Genomic DNA, 20,742 nt, shown 5'->3' on the forward strand with positions numbered 1-20,742 from the left:
ACTGGACTGAAAGATTCTAGGCTGCTTCATTCCCATGACTGGTGCCTTGGCTAGGAATGCTGAATATAATGAGTGCATAGTAGTCATATGTTTAAATGATGGTTTGTCCAGCAGGCATCTGGGGTAGTTGGATTTCTGAGCTGAAGTTGCAAGGCTTTTTTATGACCTCATGAGTTCTAAGACATGACTTAATCCTCACTCTGTAATTAAACAAGTCAATAAGGTTTGCAGAATTCAATAGAAGGTTTTGACTTTCTCTCTCATTTGAAAGACTAAGAATTTGTAATCTTTTGGGGGGTGTGTGTGTGATACTTGAGGTTAAATGTAGGGCCACTGATCTATATTCCCAACCTTCTTTTATTTTGAGACAGGGTCTCACTAATTTTCTGAGACTGGCCTCAAACTTGGAGATCCTCCTGCCTTACCCCCCTGAGTTGCTGGGATTATAGGCATGCACCACCGTATCTGGCAAGAATTCATGACCTTCTTAGTATACCACATAAGATTATTGGAATTTTGTGTTTCTAATTATTGCTTTTAGGAGAATGTCATTAGAGGCTTGGCTCAGGGAATCTTTTCTAGTTCCCTCCTATCTAAGGGAGAGTCTTTAGATTAGAAAGGTATATAACTCTTTTTTGGTTCATTCATTTTTATAATAATTTTCCCTATATCAGTGATTTTCTTCTAGGGGAACCACTCCCCAAGGACATTCGGCAGTATCTGGAGACATTTTGGATTTTTGCAACTAGTGGGGAGGGTGCTACGGTGTCTAGTGGATAAAGACCTAAGATGTTGCAAAATAGTACAAGGCACAGGCCGACCCCCTGCAACAGAGAATTATATATGCCAAAATACCATATCACTGAGGTTGAGAAACCCTGCCCTGACGCATCCTGCTAAGTTGGTACACTTATTGACACTTAGAAAAGTAAGTGGTAGTTTTAAATACAGATCCCCCCCCCAAATTTCATAGATATTATATAGTATGATATATATTTTATGTTGAGGTTGACTCATTAAGTATTTATATTGGGACCAGTTACTGGGCTAAATGAGATAAAACAGTAATTCAGATTCTGCCTTGGTGGAGCTTATAAGAATCAGTGTCATAAATAAGTATAATTTAAGGTAGCACTGAACTATCCCTAACAAAAGATTTAGAGAATGGTCTGTCTTCAAGATTACTTAATGCATCTGAGCTTTGATTTTTCATTTCCAAAGTAAGAATACTTGCCTCTTAGGATTGTAAAGAATAAAATGAGATATTTGTCAGAGTATATAGTATAATTTATAATTAGCATTCAAATGTCAGTGTTTTCAGCTGGGCATGGTGGCACATGCCTATAATCCCAGTGGCTCTGGAGGCTAAGACAGGAGGATTGCAAGTTTGAGCTAAGCAAGGCCCTATGCAATTTAATGAGACCCTATCTCAAAATAAAAAAGGCTGGGGATGTGAGGCAGTGGTTAAGTGCCCCTGGGTTCAATCACTAGTACCAGTACCAAAAAAAAAAAAAAAAAACAGAGAGAAAAAAGTTGTTTTCCATGTCAGACTTAAAATACAGTTGGAGTTTTATTTTAATCTAGAGAAGTTTTCTATCATCATTGATTTTTTTAAAATACAATCATTCAAAAAGAGAACAGAGAATCCAAGAATATTGACCCAATATGAATCAAGTTTGTAGACCAAAATAATCCATGTTCTTTAATGATGGATTAGTATTTTCTGTTTCTGAAATAGTCTTCATCATTATAATGTCATTATCAATGCTTTTCATTATTATAAGCTTTCTTTTGAATACAAAGATGAAGACCTATTGCATTAGTTTTTTAAAATTGTCCATTGCTATTAAATCATCCTCTAATGTTTTAATATTCCCAGTGCCCAGTATATAGTAGTGCTTCATATTGTCCAGCAAATACGTGATTGCTGTCAACAAAACAAATATTGACGAGGAAGAAACATTTATTGTACACTGCAAGTTTACTTCCGTTTTCATATTTCCTTCTTGAACTTCTGTACAATACAATTGGCATTAGGAAATAATGTTTCTCTGCCACTGTTCTCTGATTTGTTAATTATAAATTGCTACTGGTATCTACAACACGTTTATTGAAATCCTACATTCAAAATAGGTGCTGAAGTTCACTTCTGGTTAGGTGGTATGAGAGGAGGATATTGATTATTTGGTTTAATTCAAGAAAAGATATACAGAAAAAGAATTCTAAATATGTATGTTGGCTAGAGCTGTGGGGTATGGGGGATATATTAGAGGTGGTGCTGACCTTAAAGAGGGGTTGCAAACACCAGGAAAATCTTAAAAAGATGAAGATAACAAGTTTTTCCCTTTGTCATCTTGAAGTTTTGTGTTATTTTAGCATGTATAGATGTTAAGTTTTAGGAAAATTCACGAGTTCCAAGTGCCTATAATATGATTTACATAAAGAGTTTAATGATTTTTCTTTTGGAAAAATACAAACTCATTCCATCTAATTGCAACATACTGCTTCTGTGTACCCCAAAAGAACACAGGTCATTATAGCATCTACTTATTTGTAATTGATAGCATTGATATAATTTTGTTTCTTTTCATTTCCTCTTTAAAAATTTCAAAAGTATTTCATTTTATTTCCTAGAATTTTTTTTTTTTAAATCAGTGGAAGCAATTTTGGATGATTTAATTTTTTAAAAAAATATTTTTGATAAGGATGAGAAGAGCTCTATTTTTGTCCAAAACTTAAAATGTAAAATTCATCTTCTGGTACTCAGATATTCCAGTGACACATTATTATACGGGTCCCCATTGTTTTTATTTATAACACATTCGATTTATTTTGATTGTTTTTATTTGTATTAAACTAATAAATACATTTGTTGAAATCTTTCAGAAAGATCCTTCCCCCTTCTCATTTTTCCTTTTAACTTTATATAGGGTTTGACTACAGCTTTCTTTTTTTTTTGTACTCATCACTTCTGTCTGGAACACTTTTGTACTCTTCACTTCTGTCTTTCTCTGGATGTCAATCTTTAGCAAGAAAACTGAACAACTTTAAACTTACAGGGCAACTTAGGTGGTAGACACTGATACTTGGGAGAAATCTTGGTATCCTAATAACATCTCTCATGAGATTATCAGTTATCTGTGCTAATAACAAGGTTAAACATTGATACTATAATTTGATATAAACTTTTGTATATGAAATGTACAAGCTCTGCACTATGGTGCCACCCTGAGCAACATACCCAGAGCTCATCTCAAAAAAGGGGGGCGGGAAGCAGGGATGGGGGACAGTGTCAAGGTGAAGAAGTGCCGAACATCTAAGAGCACTCTTTAAAGAAAATGACATTTGAGATGTCATAGCAAATTAATCTTGTATAAAGGTTTTTCCCAGCCCCAAAATAGTGGCAGCTGAAACTGCCTCATTTATTTGGGAGAAAATATCAAGTTAACAAGCCTTAAGGCATTTGATTTGGCACAAAGCAAGTAGGAGTCAAATGTAAATTACAGTGATCTTTTTCCTCTCTGGGGATGAGTCTGAAACAGTATTACAGCCTGGTCTCCACCTTGCCTTGTTCCACCTCCAGATAAGTGAATTCAGTTTGTGCTTAGCTGGCTTTCACATCTCCAGGGGAGTGATATGGAATTCCTTGCCTGTCCAAAAAATGTGAATTGCACATACTTCTCATTCACTAAGCCTTTTTAATTACCTCCTCTCATCCTTTCTTACACAAAACACTTGGCAGGTGTTTCAGGAGTAACTAGATAATGCATAGGCATTCCCTTCTAAAACTTGATCCTCTGATATTCAAGACCTTCCATACTAAAAGGAGAAAACCTGATTAAAATCAATTTATTATATGAATATATTTCATTTGTAATTAATAACTGATAGAGCAACCAAGTTAGAACTCTTCATCTACTAAAAACTTTCTGTGCTGTTAATCTTAGTGTATGCTGTAGACATAAAAATTATATATACATTTAAATTGCTTTTGAGGAAACTATGCCCTTGCCATCAAAAGGAAAAATTTAATTGGCTTAAGTATTTTTTAACTGCATATTGGTACTAATCATGCCTCACTTTCCCTTTTAACTATAAATTTTAATAAACAGACTCCTGTGTTTTTTATGTGTGCTGCTCCATCTAAGAGAAACAAACTTAACCAGAAAATAATCTTCATACACCTGCTAAGGTGAACATCACAGATGCTTATTTCTGTTCAGGTCTCTGGGTGAAGAAGAAAAAAAGAATATAATAATAGTGATTGTAAAAGTAGCAACAGTAATTACAAATTAGTGGTTATTATACATTTGTGTGTGTGTGTGTGTGTGTGTGTGTGTGTGTGTGCGCGTGTGCGCGCGCGCACACTCGCGCACATATGCAGATTTGGTGCTATTCTAAGCAATTAAATTTATATTTATTCATTTAATCCTCACATAAACCTTTGAGGTATAGATTCCTTTAGGTGCTGGGGTTGATCCCAAGGTTATATTACCATAGAGGTACATTCCCAGACCTTTTTATTTTTATTTTGCAACAGGGTCTCACTAAGTTACTGAAGGTTTCACTAAGTTTCTGAAGCTGGTCTTGAACTTGTTATCCTCCTTCCTCTGCCTCCCCAGTAACTGGGGTTACAAGTATGTACCACTGTGCCTTGCTTATAAATTCCATTTTATAGAATAGCAAAATGGGACCTACAAAGGTTAAGTAACTTGCCTAAGGTCATACACCTAGGGAGTGGAGGAATTCAGAATTGAGACTTAGGCCTTCTGATTTCTGCATCTTAAGTTAAGCTTTCACCTACACACTGGTGTTCAGTATGAATGAATGTATACTATCCATGTAGTTCAAGAATTCTAAGCCAGAGGATTAATTTAAAATTTATACTTGAATTCTAACCATGTATTTATCTAATAGTTACTTGTTGTTAAAAAAAAAAAAAATGAACTTGTGAACTGTGCTTGTGGATATCTAAGCAGTAGCAAAAGCAAATTGTCTTTAGGGATGCATCTTCAAAGAGCACTGGATTTACCCAGGAAAAACAAAACCTCAATCAGGGTGAATCCATAATAAAATAATTACAAGGAAACAGTCCAGCTCAGCAGTGGAATTATAGTAATAAAAACTTTGAATATTGCATCAACCAAAAATTATAATTATCTAGCAGTGATGGTCAAAAGGTATTGAGGATAGGTGGTCATGTTATAAAAGAGACATTCTAATCTATTTTAACAGGAAGATAGGAGGTCTAAAGTCTAAAATGATACTTTGTAAAATAGCAACAGGTATCTTATAATCATAAAAATAAAGAACTTGGTAAGCTAAAAATGGTTCCCACTAACAAATGTGGGTAGACAGGTCAGAGATCTCCTTCTGTTTATTTAGCAGCATACTAGAGATTGAACCCAGAGGTACTCTACCACTGAACCATACTATGCCAGTTCGTTCATTTTCTTTTCTTTTCTCTCCCTCTCTCCCTCCCTCCCTCCCTCCCTCCCTTCCTTCCTCCCTTCCTCCCTTCCTCCCTTCACTCACTCACTCATTCATTCATTCATTCATTCATTCATTCATTCATTCATTCCTATCCAGACAGGACTTTCCCAAGTTGCCCAGATTGTCCTGAAACTTGAGATCCTCCTGCCTCACCCTCTCAAGTAGATGATATTACAGGCATGTGCTACCATTCTGTACCCAGCTGAGATTTGCCTTTTCAATAGACTTTTTAAAATTAATTGATTACAAAATTATGTGCTTTACTGTATTCTTTTGAATAATGTAAAGTTTTGTTAAAATGTAAGAAGGCATTTTAATGAGTGGTTTTATTCAGAGAATTGGAAGGAGTAGGATAGAATTTGAATATGGATTGCTTGGTACATAGTGTGTGATGGTGCTACTCATCAAGAAAGGTAACATAAAATTAGATGGAGGAAAAAGACAATGAATTCAGTTTTGCACATATATTTTTGTGGTGACTGTGAGGCTCCAAGTGATGTTCAGTAGCAGGTGGCTATAAATGTATAGACCTGGGAGAGAAGTTTAGAAAAGTAATAGATTTCAATTCATCAGTCAATAAACTGAGACCATCTGTATCACATAATCTGTATTTCTAACTCTAGGTAGCTAAGCAGGGGCATAGGGAGAGTACATAAACAGATGGAAAAGGGATAGAGAGAAAATGGAAAAGAGAAGGAAGAGTAAATGAAAAGGAAGAGGGAAATATTGTTAAAGAGACGGGGAGTAGCCAGTTGTGTGGCTATTCTGTGGTCCAGCTGCTTGGGATGCCGAGGCAGGGGGATTGCAAGTTCAAGATCAGCCTGGGCAACTTAGACCCTTCTGAAAATAAAAAATAAAAAAGTCTGGGGATGTAGTTCCAGGTTCAGTCCCCAGAAACACACACACACACACACACACACACACACACACACACGCACGCACACACACACAGACACGTGAGAAAGAAAGGGAAAGATGACTTATTCCACAAAGTGTGAGTAGTAGAGGATGTGCAAGCAGTTTTCATGAAAATTAACTTTCCTCTCTGTTAGTTGGCTTTCCAGTACTAAAGCAAAGTACCTGAGATAATCAGCTTATAAAAAGAAAAGGTTTAGTGGACTGGGGTTGTAGCTCAGTGGTAGAGTGCTTGCCTCACATGTGTAAGGCACTGGGTTTGATCCTTGGCGCCACATGTAAATAAATAAAAAAATAAAGGTATTGTGTCCATCTATAACTAAAAATATTTTTTAAAGAAAAAGAAAAGGTTTATTTTGGCTTACAGTTTTAGAGATCAGTTCATGATCATTTGACCCCACTGCTTTGAACCTGTGGTGAGGCAGCACAGGATCACTTTCCTTATGGTCAGAAGCAAAAGAGAGAAAGAGGAAGGGTCAGGGTTTCCTAAATATCCTTCGGGGAGGTACCCCCAATGACCTAATGACCTCCCACTAAGCCCCACCTCCCATTATCACTCTCCTGGGGACCAAACCTTTAACACCTAGGCTTTGTGGGGCATTAAATGTCCAAATTATAGCAGTTTTTTTTTTTTTTTTTTTCAAATTACTCTTTCAGGTTAGAGCTATATTCTCTTATGTTCCCTACTGTAATAATAGGTTTATGTTTGGTATTAAATACTTTAGTTCTGAGTGGGAAAAGGAAGATGTCAAAAAGTAAAAGCCTAAGTAGATTGTGAAATGTTACCTCATTATAGCTTCTACAATATTATGTATTATGTATGTTTTGAGGTTGTAGGGGATTAATCCTAATGCTTTGCATGTGCTAGGCAGGTAGATGCTGTACCCCTGAGCTATTCCCAGCCCCGCCCTAAAATACTAATGTACTAATAGATGTAAACCAAACCAAGACTATAATGGGATAATAGGCATATAGGCTGGGATGAGCACAGCCTTCTTAAAGTAAAGCCCTTTAAGCTGTGATAAAAATTGAGATTTGACTACATAAGATATTAAGGCTCTTACATTAGAGCTAAAGACAAAGGTAAAAACAAATATTGATGCAGCGTAAAAGTCTGCAAAACCTGTGTGTTGAAAACTATAAAACTTTGCATATGTCACCTTCTTGAATTAGAACATTCAATAGTTAAAAATATAATTCTTCTCAAAATAATGGAATAAATGCAGTTCCACTCAGTCCCAAAGAGGTTTTTTATAGAAATTGACTGGTATAGTAATATATATATATATAGAGAGAGAGAGCTAGCTGCAAAAGAACTAGAAAATACAAAGCAATCTTGATTAATAAGAATAAAATTGGGAGACTTATTAGTACCTGACTTTAAGTCTTACTGTAATGGTACTGGTGTAGGATGAACAAATAGACCCTATAATACAATAGCCTAGAAATAGATCCAAATTTGCAGTCATTTGATTTTCAATAAAGGTGCAAAATCAATCCAATAGGAAAAGGATATTTTTCAGTAAATAAGCCAGAACAGCTGGATATTCATATCAAAATAATAATCATTAGCCTTTACCAACAATAATTTTTTAAAATTAAAAATAGATCATAGGGCTGGGATTGTGGCTCAGAGGTAGAGCACTTGCCTAGCATGTGTGAGGCACTAGATTTGATTCTCAGCACTGCATACAAATAAATAAAGGTTCATTAACAACTAATAGAAATATTAAAAAAAATAGATTATATGACTGAGGTTGTGACTCAGTGGTAGAGTGCTTGCCTAACGTGTGAGATACTGGTTTGATTCTCAGCATCACATTTAAATAATAATAAATAAAGGTCCATGAACAACTTAAAAAATAGATTATAGATGTAGGATTAAACCTAATAATTCTAGAAGAAGGTACAAGAAGTCTTTGTGATTTGGGGACTATGCAGAAATTTCTGAGAATACAAAAAGCACAGATCAGAAAAGATAGAATTGATACATTAGACTGTATTAAAATTAACTTAAACACGTCAAGAGCTGTTATTAGGAAAGAGACCAGGAAAAAATAATAAATAATAAATTCATTGGACAAAGAACTTGTTCTAGAATATATAGAGTGCAACTCAAGACAGCTCAATTAGAAAATGGGTAAAATATCTGAACACACATAACTAAAGAAGTTACAACAGTGTCCAACAAACAAATGAAAAAATACCATTAGTTATTAGGAAAGTGCAAATTAAAACCACAACAAAATACTGCTTTATTCCCACCAGAATGACTAATGTTAAAAAGTCTAACAATACAAAGTCTTAGTAGAATATGAAGCATCTGGAGGTCTCATACTTTGCTGGCAGGAAAGCAAAGTATGAAAACTGATTTAGAAAATTGGTGGACTTAAAAAAGTAAAACTTATACTGTACCTACAATATGACCTATTATTTCCATTCCTAGGTATTTTTCCCAGAAGAAATGAAAACATGTGTATACAAACAGTACACATATGTTCATAGTAGCTATAATTTAAATAGCCAGAAAGCTGGAAAAATTTAATACCCACCAACAAATGAATGGATGTATAAAGTGTACACTATCTGTATAATGGAAGTTTACCCAGCAGTAAAAAAGAATGGAGCCCTAATGGTGGTGGTGGCGGGGTAGGTTTTATGTGATCGCACTTAAATGAATCTAACCTATGGAAAAGACAAATCAGTCATTTCAAATACAAGAAAAAACAATTATCTTTCATTTTTCCATAATTACATGCATTTCTGTGCCTTTTATAACTGAGTTCAGGGAACAATGGTTTGTTGAACTTTGATTAACCACAGAAAAGTAGATCTGTGGTAAGTACATCATTTGGAAAGATGATCTAAAAACAAATTTGTTTCAGAAGGATCTTGTAACACCAATTTCTTTTCTTTCTTCTTTTTTTTGGGGTGGGGGGTACTGAGGATTGAACACAGGGGCTCTTTACTATTGGCCACATCCCCAGCTCTTTTTATGTTTTATTTTGAGGCAGTGTCTCACTAAATCGCTTAAGGCCTCACAAAGTTGTTGAGGATGGCCTTAAACTTGTGATCCTCTTCTTGCCTTAGCCTCCAGGTCACTGGGATTATAGGCATGTACCATGATGCCAGGCCTACAAATCAATTTCAAAGAACCATTTCAAAATTTGAAACAGTTGGTGCTAGTGCAGCTATGAATATCTTTGTTGGTAATTCATGGTTATTGATAAATGATTTTTGTTTTTCTTGCAGAAATGTCTTTCACATTTGATAGAACTTTACCCCCCATAATAATTTTACTCTGTCCTTCAAAATCTGTAGAATGTTATTTTTTACTTGATTCCGTGATCTTTACCAATTCATTATAATCAACTATGAATTGTATTTATTTCTTACATCTTATTTGAAATTTTGATCATTTAAAAATAAATATATAGAAGATTATACAATACCTAAATATACTGTTTAATTCATAAATTATAAAACAAATAAATACCCTTATAGCTGCCACCCAAATCAAGAGGTGGAAGAGTGAGGTGTGGCTGAGTGATAGACACTTGCTTGCCTGGCATACCCAGCACTGCAAGAAACAAAAAGGAAAACAAAAACAAGACATTGTTGCATTCCAGGAGCTCTTACATGTATCTCTTCCTGTTTGGAATCCCTGCCTAAGCCCTCTCCTGACTTCTATTATAATAATTCTACTTTATTTTTTTGTTCATTTTGAGGATTGAACTCAGGGGTGCTTAACCACTGAGCCACATCCCCAACCCTTTTAAAACATATTTTATTTAGAGTCAGGGCCTCTGCTGAGGCTGGTTTTGAACTCGCAATTCTCCTGCCTCAGCCCTGCTCTGCCTCCAGCCACTGGGATCACAGGTGTGTGCCACTGTGCCCAGCTCTGCTTTACTTTTAAACCTGTCTCCATCTCCAAACAAAATACTTCAGTTCAACCTGTTTTTGAAATTCATGGAGATGTGTTCATTACATGTATATTGTTTTGTGTCATCTTTCTCTTGAGAACATGTGAGCATCATCTATATTGCATAAAGCTGTCCTTCATTTTCATTTGTATGAATATACCATAATTCACTTTTTAAAATTTTATTTTTCTTCTTGTTAGATTTTTAGGCTATTTCTTAAAACTTTTCATTAAGCCAGTCACAGTAGCATGTGCCTTTAGTCCCAGCTATTCAGGAGACTGGGGACAGAGGATCACTTGAACCCAGAAATTCAAGACCAGCCTCAAAAAAACAAACAAAAGATTTTCCATCAAATTATAATTTTTTGTTACATTGTTCTTCTAATTGCTATTTTAATTCTAATAACAAATATGACATATCAATAGCTCTTTATAACATATACAGTACCTTTATATGTATCATGTAATGAAGCCCTCATTTCAGACCTGTGAAATTGTCAGCGTAGCATTCTATTTTGTAACTGAGAAAACTGCTAGAGCTTGTCACTTGCAAACATTCTTTCTAAAAATTACCAAAGTACCGTATACTTTTAAAATTTTTTGGATAGCAAAAGGAGTATCGTTCTACAATAACATTATCATCTACACTTGACTTTAAACACAGCTGAACACATGCCACAGATCTTTCATTCCAAACTCTGAATACTGAACTTTTCAGTCAGGTTCATGCAAACTAAGCATGCTCACTTCCTGAATTGAGTTAAAATATTTCAGAATTTTTAAAACCCCATAATTTAGGAAATTACCTGGTGAAAGATACGTCCCATTGTCCAGTTTTTCGGATCAACACGTTATTATTTTTTTCTTTGAAAATGGACTTTAAAAGTGCTTACATTAAATTGTAGCTAAAATGTAATTTCTTTAAATTTTCAGCAGCAAGACTATTTCATACACTAGTAGACTAGTAGTTTAGTAGTTTTTGACTTGTAGGTGGGGAAAATGAGGAGGGGCAGCTGATGTTGGTTAATATTTTGACCAGAGAATACTCACTCTTGTTATGTACATTATTCTCATGTTGATCGCATTTGTAAATCAAAAGACTGAGCTTTTAAGAAGCTCTGCTTGTCACTGGCCAAGTGGCGTTGACTAATTTACTTCAAGCTTTATAATTTACTTCTAACTTCGCTATGTTTAAAGTTCCTTCCTTTTGTAAAAACTTGTCTTGAGTCTCTTGAGTCAGTGAAATATCTCAGTACTGTAGACAGTCTGACCCTTTATTTCCGTGTGGAATGTGCTGAGCTATGTTTAAAGCCAAGTTTAGATGTTGATGTTATTAAAGAGTGATACTCCTTTTGCTATCTAGAGTTTTTTTGTTTAGGTTTTTTAAATAGACACATTTTAAACCACTCAGTTCAAGAAATGGAAGTAACTGCTACTATAATTATTATTAGTTGGAATGTTGATTTGTGTGTGTGTGTGTGTGTGTGTGTGTGTGTGTAATTTCAGTAGTCCCTGTAGGTGCCTATAAATATTTTAGATTATGCTTCCTTTTTCTTTTTTAATTTCTTTTTTGGCACTGATAATTAAACAGGGGCACTCTACCACTGAGCTATATCCCCAGTCTTTTTTATTTTGAGACAAGGTTTTGCTAAGTTACTAAGTTTGGCCTTGAACTTGGGAATCCTCCTACCTCAACCTCCAGAGTCACTGGGAATACAGGTGTGCACTACCTTGCCTGTCTAGATTTATACACTCTTGAAAAATAAATTTGAAAAGGAAATTTGTTGAGGAATTTAAGATAGAATGTAAAAATAACACATTCCAAGTCATGTTTGAAACATGATCCATATATTAACAAATAATCAATGGAGTTGCAAACATCTCCTCGGTTTGAAAATACTATCACCCAATAGATGAATCTACATCATGCACAACCATAGAAACGAAAAGTTGTACCTCATTTGTGTACAGTGAATCAAAATGCAGTCTGTAAAAATAAAAAACAAATAAATAAATAAAATACATAGACACACAGATTATTGTACTTAAATTTTTTTTTTTTTTTTTTTTTTTTTTTTAGTTATAAGTGGCCACAGTACCTTTACTTTATTTTTATGTGCTGCTGAGGATCTCGTACCCAGGGCCTCATACGCGTGCTAGGTGAGAGCACTCTACCTCTGATCCACAGTTCCAACCCAGATTATTGTATTTTAAACAGTCATTCTTTAAACTATACATTAAGAGGAAGTATTGTGAATATCATTCTTACATGAGAATGGGGAAGTGCTCGTTTTAAAATTCACAAAATAAATAGCTTTAATGAGAAGGAAATTTGAACTTGGGAAAATGTGGGAGTGATAAAATATTTTGGATTGTAAAGTAGAAATCCATTAAGTTTAAGTTTTAAACAGAAAAATCATTGAGTTACAACAAGGAAAGAAAGTTATAACATGTCCCAATGTAAAATTAATATTTAAAGGTAGTTTTTTTAGGGTAATTTATATACAAACGAGAAAATGATATTGATGGAATAAACTAAACAGATTTGCAAACATCAGATTAGCTCCATATTTGTTTGTGTAGAATAATAATGAGCAAAAAGAATTTTCAGTTTCCAGCAAAGGCGTATTTGTTTTCACAGAATCCTTAAAAAGAGATTTCACACAATTACTTTTTAATGGGGGCTGGTACTGGGAATTGAAGTCAGGGGCATTAGACCACTGAGCCACCCCCCAGCCCTATTTTGTATTTTATTTAGAGACAGGGTCTCACTGAGTTTAGCGCCTTGCTTTTGCTGAGGCCGACTTGAACTCGATATCCTCCTGCACCGCTGGGATTACAGGCGTGCACCACAGTGTCCAATTTATAATAGGATTTTTAATGGTTTGTAGTGGGCACACCTTATAAATGTATGAGGTTTCTTTAAAAATGAATATATGATTTGTGCTTCTCCATTTTTGACAAAAATGTTAACATCTTTGTATGATCAGATGAAGACCTCTTTGATCTTTGATCTTTTCATTTCAAGGATGGCTGCTTTTCTTTACTCTGTCTACCTTTTTAAACTTTATATCCATTCTTCTTGTAAACATTGCCTCTACTTGTTAGCTCTATTAATTAGCTTTCACTTACATATCAAGCCAATTTAATCCGATTTTTGCCCATGTTTCTTCACTGTGGTGGCCAGGGCCACCAAATACCTTTGTGCTGGGTCATCCAGGGAACAGTTCTCCTATCACAATGGCAGTTAATCCTGTTACCTACTTCTTCCTGAAAAAGACTCCAGTGATGCCACATTTAACTGCTTTTCCTTTTTTTCCTCTCATTCTGATAATACCCAAACCTCTTCATAGACTTCTTTTTCTCTGCTTGCCACATTAATGTAGTTATTTCTCAGTTTTCTTTTAAGACCTCTTTGCTTCTCACGCTGCTGTTTCCCCTAGGTTGTCGTCATTGCTTTAGTCATTCTGCTGAAGCAGATCGGCTGCCGATTCTGAAACTTCTCTTTGCCTTCAGATCTGTATATCTAGTTGTCTGCTGGACTCTCAAGTGTAACTTCAGGTTAAAGAGGGAGAGACGATGTCTCACAAAACCAAACCTCAGGTGCATAGGTGAAACTGGTCTTAGGGATAACTGGAACCACTTTGGGCTTCCTCTAGTCCTTTGTCTTTGCTTATCAGTATTAAGAAGTTTCTCTTTCTTTCTTTCTTTTTTTTTTTTTTTTTGTGGTGTTAGGAATTGAACTCAGGGTCTTGTGTACACTAGGCAAGCGCTCAACCACTAGCTACATCCACCATGTCTTCTACATGAGGGTGAATTAGGACTTACTAAAGTCATCCTTAAATTCAACAGTGGACAGTTGTAAATCCAAGGTAGGTCCACTTTGTCCAGTTCCAGATAGAAAATTGCCTGACAAAGATTCTGTTTGTTGTGACAGGACATGCAGTGTTTTGACTGACATTCATTCTGGTGGTGATATTAGTGGGGTTGGAAATATACTGACTCAGTTCACAGAAGGAAACTAACTTAACCCCTGTCCAACTTCTGTGTGTAATTCTAATTTCAGTGGATAAAGTGATAGATAATTGTAAGTTTTTGATGGACTATACCTGCTTGATTATTCTCTTAAAGTTGATTGCTGTCACTTACTGTGGTGGTTGTCTTTGAGAACTGAAGAAACATGAAAATGATGATGATCAGTGTTTCTCCTTGGAATCAGACTCATGTACAGTAATCATAATGTTCTAATTAGTGATTTGAACTAATTAAGATAATACTTTTACATTTAAAATAGAATTCGCTATGAAGGCAAGGTTTCTGTAACCATATAGCATTTGACACTCTAGAGTTTGTTAAGATAATTTGTTGAATGACTATGCATTTGTTAAAAATCTTGATTTTCAGTATTTTCTCTTTTGGGTAATATTTACTCTTAATTTTATCACGGATTTAAGAAATAAGAACTTCCAAGGGTAAATAAAGTTAACTTACTTTCACTTTTTCTTTTTTTTTCCCTAGATTACCTGTTATAGACCCTGGGTCAGGAGAGCAGTTTTGTATCTTCCTGCTGATTCAGAAACAAGTCTCTGTAGGACCCCAAGCAAAGAAAAGGAAATAATCTGACCTTTTCTTATACTGACTGTATATAATATACTTGACTTCTAAGAACAAAGACACAGTGAAATACAATTTTCGTTTTGATTGAATATTCATCACATTGAGGATCATACTTTTTGGAGCTTCCCGAATTGAGATTTGGAACCTCCGTTGGTGCTTATTTATACCTTGGACTGTAAGCATGAGTGAATTCTGGTTGTGTTTCAACTGCTGTATTGCAGAACAGCCTCAGCCTGTAAGTATGAAGTCCTGTTTATATAAATTGGGTGGGTTGCTTATTAAACATACCACGTCCTCACATTGAGACTTGGGACCCTCAGAGCAATTGCAAGGCAATTCTAGGGGTGTTGCTAAGAGTAGTTCAGTGGAACTCTGAACATCTGTTTGAAAACAGAGATACGAATATGATTTGAGTAAATGTATCAAGAGCTAGATCATTGTATACAACTGCTTCTGCACAACTGTTTTCTACACATAGCTTCTGGAGGAGCAGTAAGAGGAAAAGGAGATAATAGCCTGAGGCCAAATAGCCAAGTCAGCCTTTGAAATCAGTGGGTGGAAGATGGTGGCGGCCAAATTCCTTTCACATTCTTCTCAACATACCATCTCATTTTTCTCACAGCAACTTTCTGAGGAAGATGCCATTATCCTTATTTTTTAGTTGATAGTGTATTTTTTAGTTGAAAGAGGTTTAACATTTTTTGCCTGTAGTCATAGGGATGATTAAGTGATTAAGTGGTCTTGGTTGATTTTATCCCACATGCCCCACTTTTGTGCCTTCTTAGTTGTGCACATGTTCTGCAAAACCCTGCCTGACGATCCCCAAATTGTTGTCAGAAATTACCTCTGTAAAGTCTTTCCCAACTTTCCCCTATCTTAGATAATACCTCATCTGTATTCCTACAGCCCAGCACCTTTTACATAGTGAATAACTGTTGTGCAGTCCCACCACATTCTGAATTCCTTAGGAACTTGACCATATCACTTTGTCTTCAGGATCAAGTGTTCGGCCTTGGAGAATGTAGGTGCACATGTTAGCTGGTTGGCTGACTGGCTAGCTGAATCCGTGTATTTGTTGTTGGTTTGTTGTTTGTTTTTGGGTGCTACATATCAAACCCAAGGCCTTGCATGCAGTAATCAAGCACTCCACCACTGAGCTATATTCCCAGCCTTTTTTTATTTATTCTTTTGAGATAGGGTCCAAGTTGCCCAGGCTGGCCTCAAACTTGTCATCCCCTTGTCGCAGCTTCCTGAGTGGCTAGGATGAGTGTGTGCTACCACACTCTACTGTTTTGTAACAATACAAAAGGAAGATGAAGATTAAATTAAAAAACATAATTGCACATATAATACAATTCTTAATATAAAAATTCATACAGTGTAGCTGGACGTGGTGGTGCATACCTGTAATCCCAGGGACTTGGGAGACTGAGACAGGAGGATTGCAAGTTCGAGGCCAGCCTCAGCAACTTAGCGAGGCCCTCAGCAACTTAGTGTGACTCTGTTTCAAAATAAAAAGGCTGGGGATATGGTAAAGTGCCCCTGGGTTTCAACCTCGGCACCCCCCCCCCCCCACCACCAAATGTATACTGTGTAGACAAAAGAGAAAAATGAAAAATGAGAACAATCTTTTTTTGTCTGCTTCCCTATTCTCAGTGATTCACCTTCTAGAGATTGGTATTTATTTCTCTGGACATCTCTTAGTTAATATATATGTACTTATTTATATAGGTTTTATTAATTTCCATCATTGTTGTATTTTGACATAACCATATGGTAACACATTTAATTTTTCAATTGATGCTCATTATTTGTAACTTGTTATTTTAATTTGTACATACTGGTTAGTAGAGAGGTTAAAAATCTTTTCATGTATTTAGTGTAAATTTGTGTGTTTCTTCTTTCATCAAGTTGTCTATTGATAGTCTTTATAATTTTTAGATGAATTTTTTATTTTTATAACTTCAAACATGTGCTGTGGTTAATAACCCTATGTTATAGGGGTTTCTCTCAGTATATCAGCTTGTTGGTTTTTTTTTTTTTTTAGTTGTTGTTTTTTTGGGTTTTTTTGAGGTGCCGGGGATTGAACCCAGGACCTTGTGTTTGCAAGGCAAGCACTCTACCGACTGAGCTGTCTCCCCAGCCCCAATCAGCTTGTTTTTATAGCATTATGGAGTCCTTTAGGATAGACAAGTTTTCCTTAAGAATACCATTACTATAATATTTTAAAGACCTGCTACCCTGTTTTCTTACTCTACTTTAATAATTTTTAAGTTTTTTACATTTAACTCTTTGATCTATATGGAATGGAAGATGGATTTTAATTTGGTGTGAGGAGGTCTGACTTATCAGCTATCTAAAAACAATTTATTAATGACACTACGGTACCATTTTGCATACTAGGGTTTGAACGCAGGTTTTTGCACATGCTAGCTAAGCCCCAGCCATCCATATTGCTTTTTTTTTTCCCCTCACCATAATGCCCAGGTTGGTCTCACACCTATGGGCTGAAGAAATCCTTTCTGGGCCGGGGGTGTAGCTCAGTGATAGAGCACTTGCCTTTCATGTGTCAGACACTGGGTTCAGTCCTCAGCACCACATAAAATTAAATAAATAAAATAAAGATCTTGTGTCCATCTACAACTAAAAAAAGTAAAAAGGAACAAAGAAATCCTTCCTCAGTCTCCTGAATAGTCGGGACTACAGGCATGCAGCACCATACCCAGCTTCCCATACTATGTTTTTCTACAAAATTTTATTTTTTGCAGTTGTAGATTGATTGATTGATTGATTATGTGGTACAAAGGATTGAACCCAGTGCCTTACTTGTTTTAGGTAAGCACTCTGCCACTGAGCTATAGCCCCAGCCCCTCCCATAACTGTTTTAATGGTTGTAATTTCCTAGTACATTTTGCTTTCATAGGGAATTCTTTTCTTTTTCAACTGTATCGGTAAAGTCTTTTTTTTTTTTTTTTTTCTTTTTTAGATGGATTGTGGTTACATGTTTTATTATTTTTCATATTTTTCTTCATATGAGATACTGTATAATGCATATTTTAAAATCCTGTTGCTATTTTACAGTTGCATTGAGTTGAGAGGAATTAGGTAGAAATTGACATCTTTTGAATTTTTAGTGATTCTGTTGAGATGCATGGCTTAGATCTTTTCATATTCTTTTGGTGAAGTTTTAAGATTTCATCATGTAAGTTCACACATTTCTTGTTAGATTTGTTGTAACTATTCTATGGATTTTTATTCCAAATTTTTGTTTTTCTGTTACTTTTCCTATTTTTTCTATTAGTTTGTAGGAAGCTCCCAAGTTTTAGGTGCTAGTTTTTATCCAGACACATTATAGCACTTAAATGAGTTTAGTGGTGCTTTAGTTGATACAATTTGTCTTATAAATATTTCCAGATAGTGAATGTTTTAGTTGTTTTCTGATACTTAAGCCTTTTCTCCGTTTGAAATCAACTTCATTATCTAAGACCGTTATGATGTCAGCTAGTGTTGGCAATAACTGAATATCCTTGCTTAACTTGACTTTAATGGGAAAAGTCCTAATTTATTTAATCATGAAATGAATGAATGTGTTTGGGCATTTTTATTTATATATATATATATATATATATATATATATATATACATATTTTTTTTTTTTTTTTTTTGGGTGGTGCTGGGGCTTGAACCCAGGGCCTTATGCATGCAAGGCAAGCATGCTACCAACTGAGCTATATCTCCAACCCTGTTTGGGCATTTTTAAAGACTGCATATACCTATCAGTTATTGTGTATAGTTTATAATACATGGTATTATCATAGATTATATTTTTAACACTGTTTTTAAAAAGGTTTGTGAAACACATAAGGTAAAAGGAACCAAGGTAAATAATCCTTTAGTGTGAGGTTTTTTACCTATCTGTCTATGGGTTAGGCCCTTGTACTGTTTGGTATAACTGTAGGTATCAGGATAACATTTCCCTAGTGTTCTTATTTTGGCCTCTTTTGACTTCAGGTTTCTCTTGAGACCTCTTCTTAAATAAGGTCTGGGGTGTGCAGTTGTTTAAGTTGTAATCCCCTGTTGTTTAGCAGTCCTGTAGATGTGGTGGTAAGGTAGGTGTAGGGAGAGAAGCATTACATAGTGCTATGATTAGGGCTCAGTCTGAGCGAGCCTGTACCCCTGGACTGTGACCTGCATGGATGGAGTGCTTCTCAATTTTTTCCCCCATATCTTTTAGGTGACACGAAAGAGACTAGAAGGGACTAGGGTTGGGCATTTCCCTTTCCCCAAGGTAGGTAGTTTCTGCTAAAAACTTACCAGAGGCTCTGGGGTAAGATAGTTGCTCTTGAAGGCAGGCTTTGTTAAGATCAGATTGCTGTGCCTTATTTCAACATGGCTGCCTTTTGCCCCCTCTGCTGAAACCCAGGGGATTTTTCTCCTGCCTCCATTGTGGGAATCTGGCGACGTTCTTGTTGGTGAATCACACATATGTGTAGGGGTCCCTGCCAGACTGCCTACCCCACTGGAATTGTTAATTCTCAAACTTGTGCACATTGAGTTGCCAGCAGTACATCCACTGGAGTTTTGTCTTTCCTGCTCCAATTACTAGAACCTGTGTCAGTTTCTGTTATGGTGGTTTGTGACTATACCCACCACTGTCTCTTCAAGACTTCCCTTTGGAACAGCATGAAAGCATGTCACTGATGCATCTGAGAAGAGTTGTTGGTTTTCAGTTTGTTCAGCACTTTCCTTGTATGGATAGAAGTGATGATTTCCAAGTATCTTATATGCTAGACCAGAAACCAGAGATCATATTGCTATGGTTTTAAAGATTGATTTGTTTTTTACCAGTTACCCAGGTGAATAGTAAAGTGAATTCTATTCAAGAATGTGATATAGGTATATTATACTCACTCATAGCTAAAGCAAAGACACTAGGAATTTAGCTGGAGCATAAGGCCTTGGGGTTATGAGATATCAAATACATTTTCTTCACAGAAAGGCTTTACACCTTGAGTTTTTTTATACCACATTTAACATGTTAGTTATTATTTAATAAATATATATGTGAAATATTTCTCCAGATTCCATGGACATCTGATTTCTTCACCTTTTTGACTTCTGAGAAAAAGTACACAGAACTTAATGGGCTGTGTGGTCACTATAGTGGAAGAATAGCATGCTCTTGGTGTCAGCAAACAAATTTAAAGAATGCACTCATAATTTTATCTCTGTTTAAGCTTTATAAAACCATATGTTTGCTCTTCTGGTAGACAGCATCAAGACTGCTGTTTCTGAGAGCTGATTGTCATCTCTGAAGTTTTCTGAAGTATTTACTGAAGTAAAGTGCTGCATGCCAGCTCTCCCACTCATTTTTTATTACCCCCTGCTCTTGCACATTCCATGTGTGAAAAAGGAACTGCCCAATACTGGAAAGAAAATAGAAAGCATTTTTCTGGGTAGTAGCATAAGAATCCTTTTTCTCTTCCTTCTCCTTCATTTTAACATAGTACAGTACAGTACACAGTATAATGGAGTCCAATGTTTTGAGCCCTGGTAATGTAAAACTTTTTAATTGACTATAAATGCTGTAATCAGAGTTGCTAGATACAACTAAGGTAGATTTTAAATTAGATGGTTGCTGCCTTGCACCACCACCACCACCATCATCATCATCATCATCTTCTTCTTCTTCTTCTTCTTCTTCTTATTATTATTATTATTATTATTATACTGGGAATTGAACCTGGGTTCACTTTACCCAGGTGAGCTACATCCCCAGCCCTTTTTATTTTTTA

General features: G+C 35.7%; 2 protein-coding genes across 5 annotated transcripts in view; both read left to right on the forward strand.

The window, feature by feature from the left end:
- The window catches only part of LYRM7 (LYR motif containing 7), a 149,806-nt gene extending 134,817 nt beyond the window's left edge, over positions 1-14,989 (forward strand). For all 4 annotated transcript variants that reach the window (XR_013764507.1, XR_013764508.1, XR_013764509.1 and 1 more), the window contains one exon: positions 14,849-14,989. The gene's annotated coding sequence lies outside the window, so the exon portion shown is untranslated. The remainder of the gene's footprint in view (positions 1-14,848) is intronic.
- Positions 14,990-15,046: 57 nt separating this feature from the next.
- The window catches only part of CDC42SE2 (CDC42 small effector 2), a 37,029-nt gene continuing 31,333 nt past the window's right edge, over positions 15,047-20,742 (forward strand). The window contains exon 1 of the mRNA XM_079144315.1: positions 15,047-15,182. Coding sequence (XP_079000441.1) covers positions 15,129-15,182 — 54 coding nt within the window. The 5' untranslated portion in view covers positions 15,047-15,128. The remainder of the gene's footprint in view (positions 15,183-20,742) is intronic.

This window comes from Sciurus vulgaris (genome assembly GCF_902686455.1).
Source record: "Sciurus vulgaris genome assembly, chromosome: 6".
NCBI lineage: Eukaryota > Metazoa > Chordata > Mammalia > Rodentia > Sciuridae > Sciurus > Sciurus vulgaris.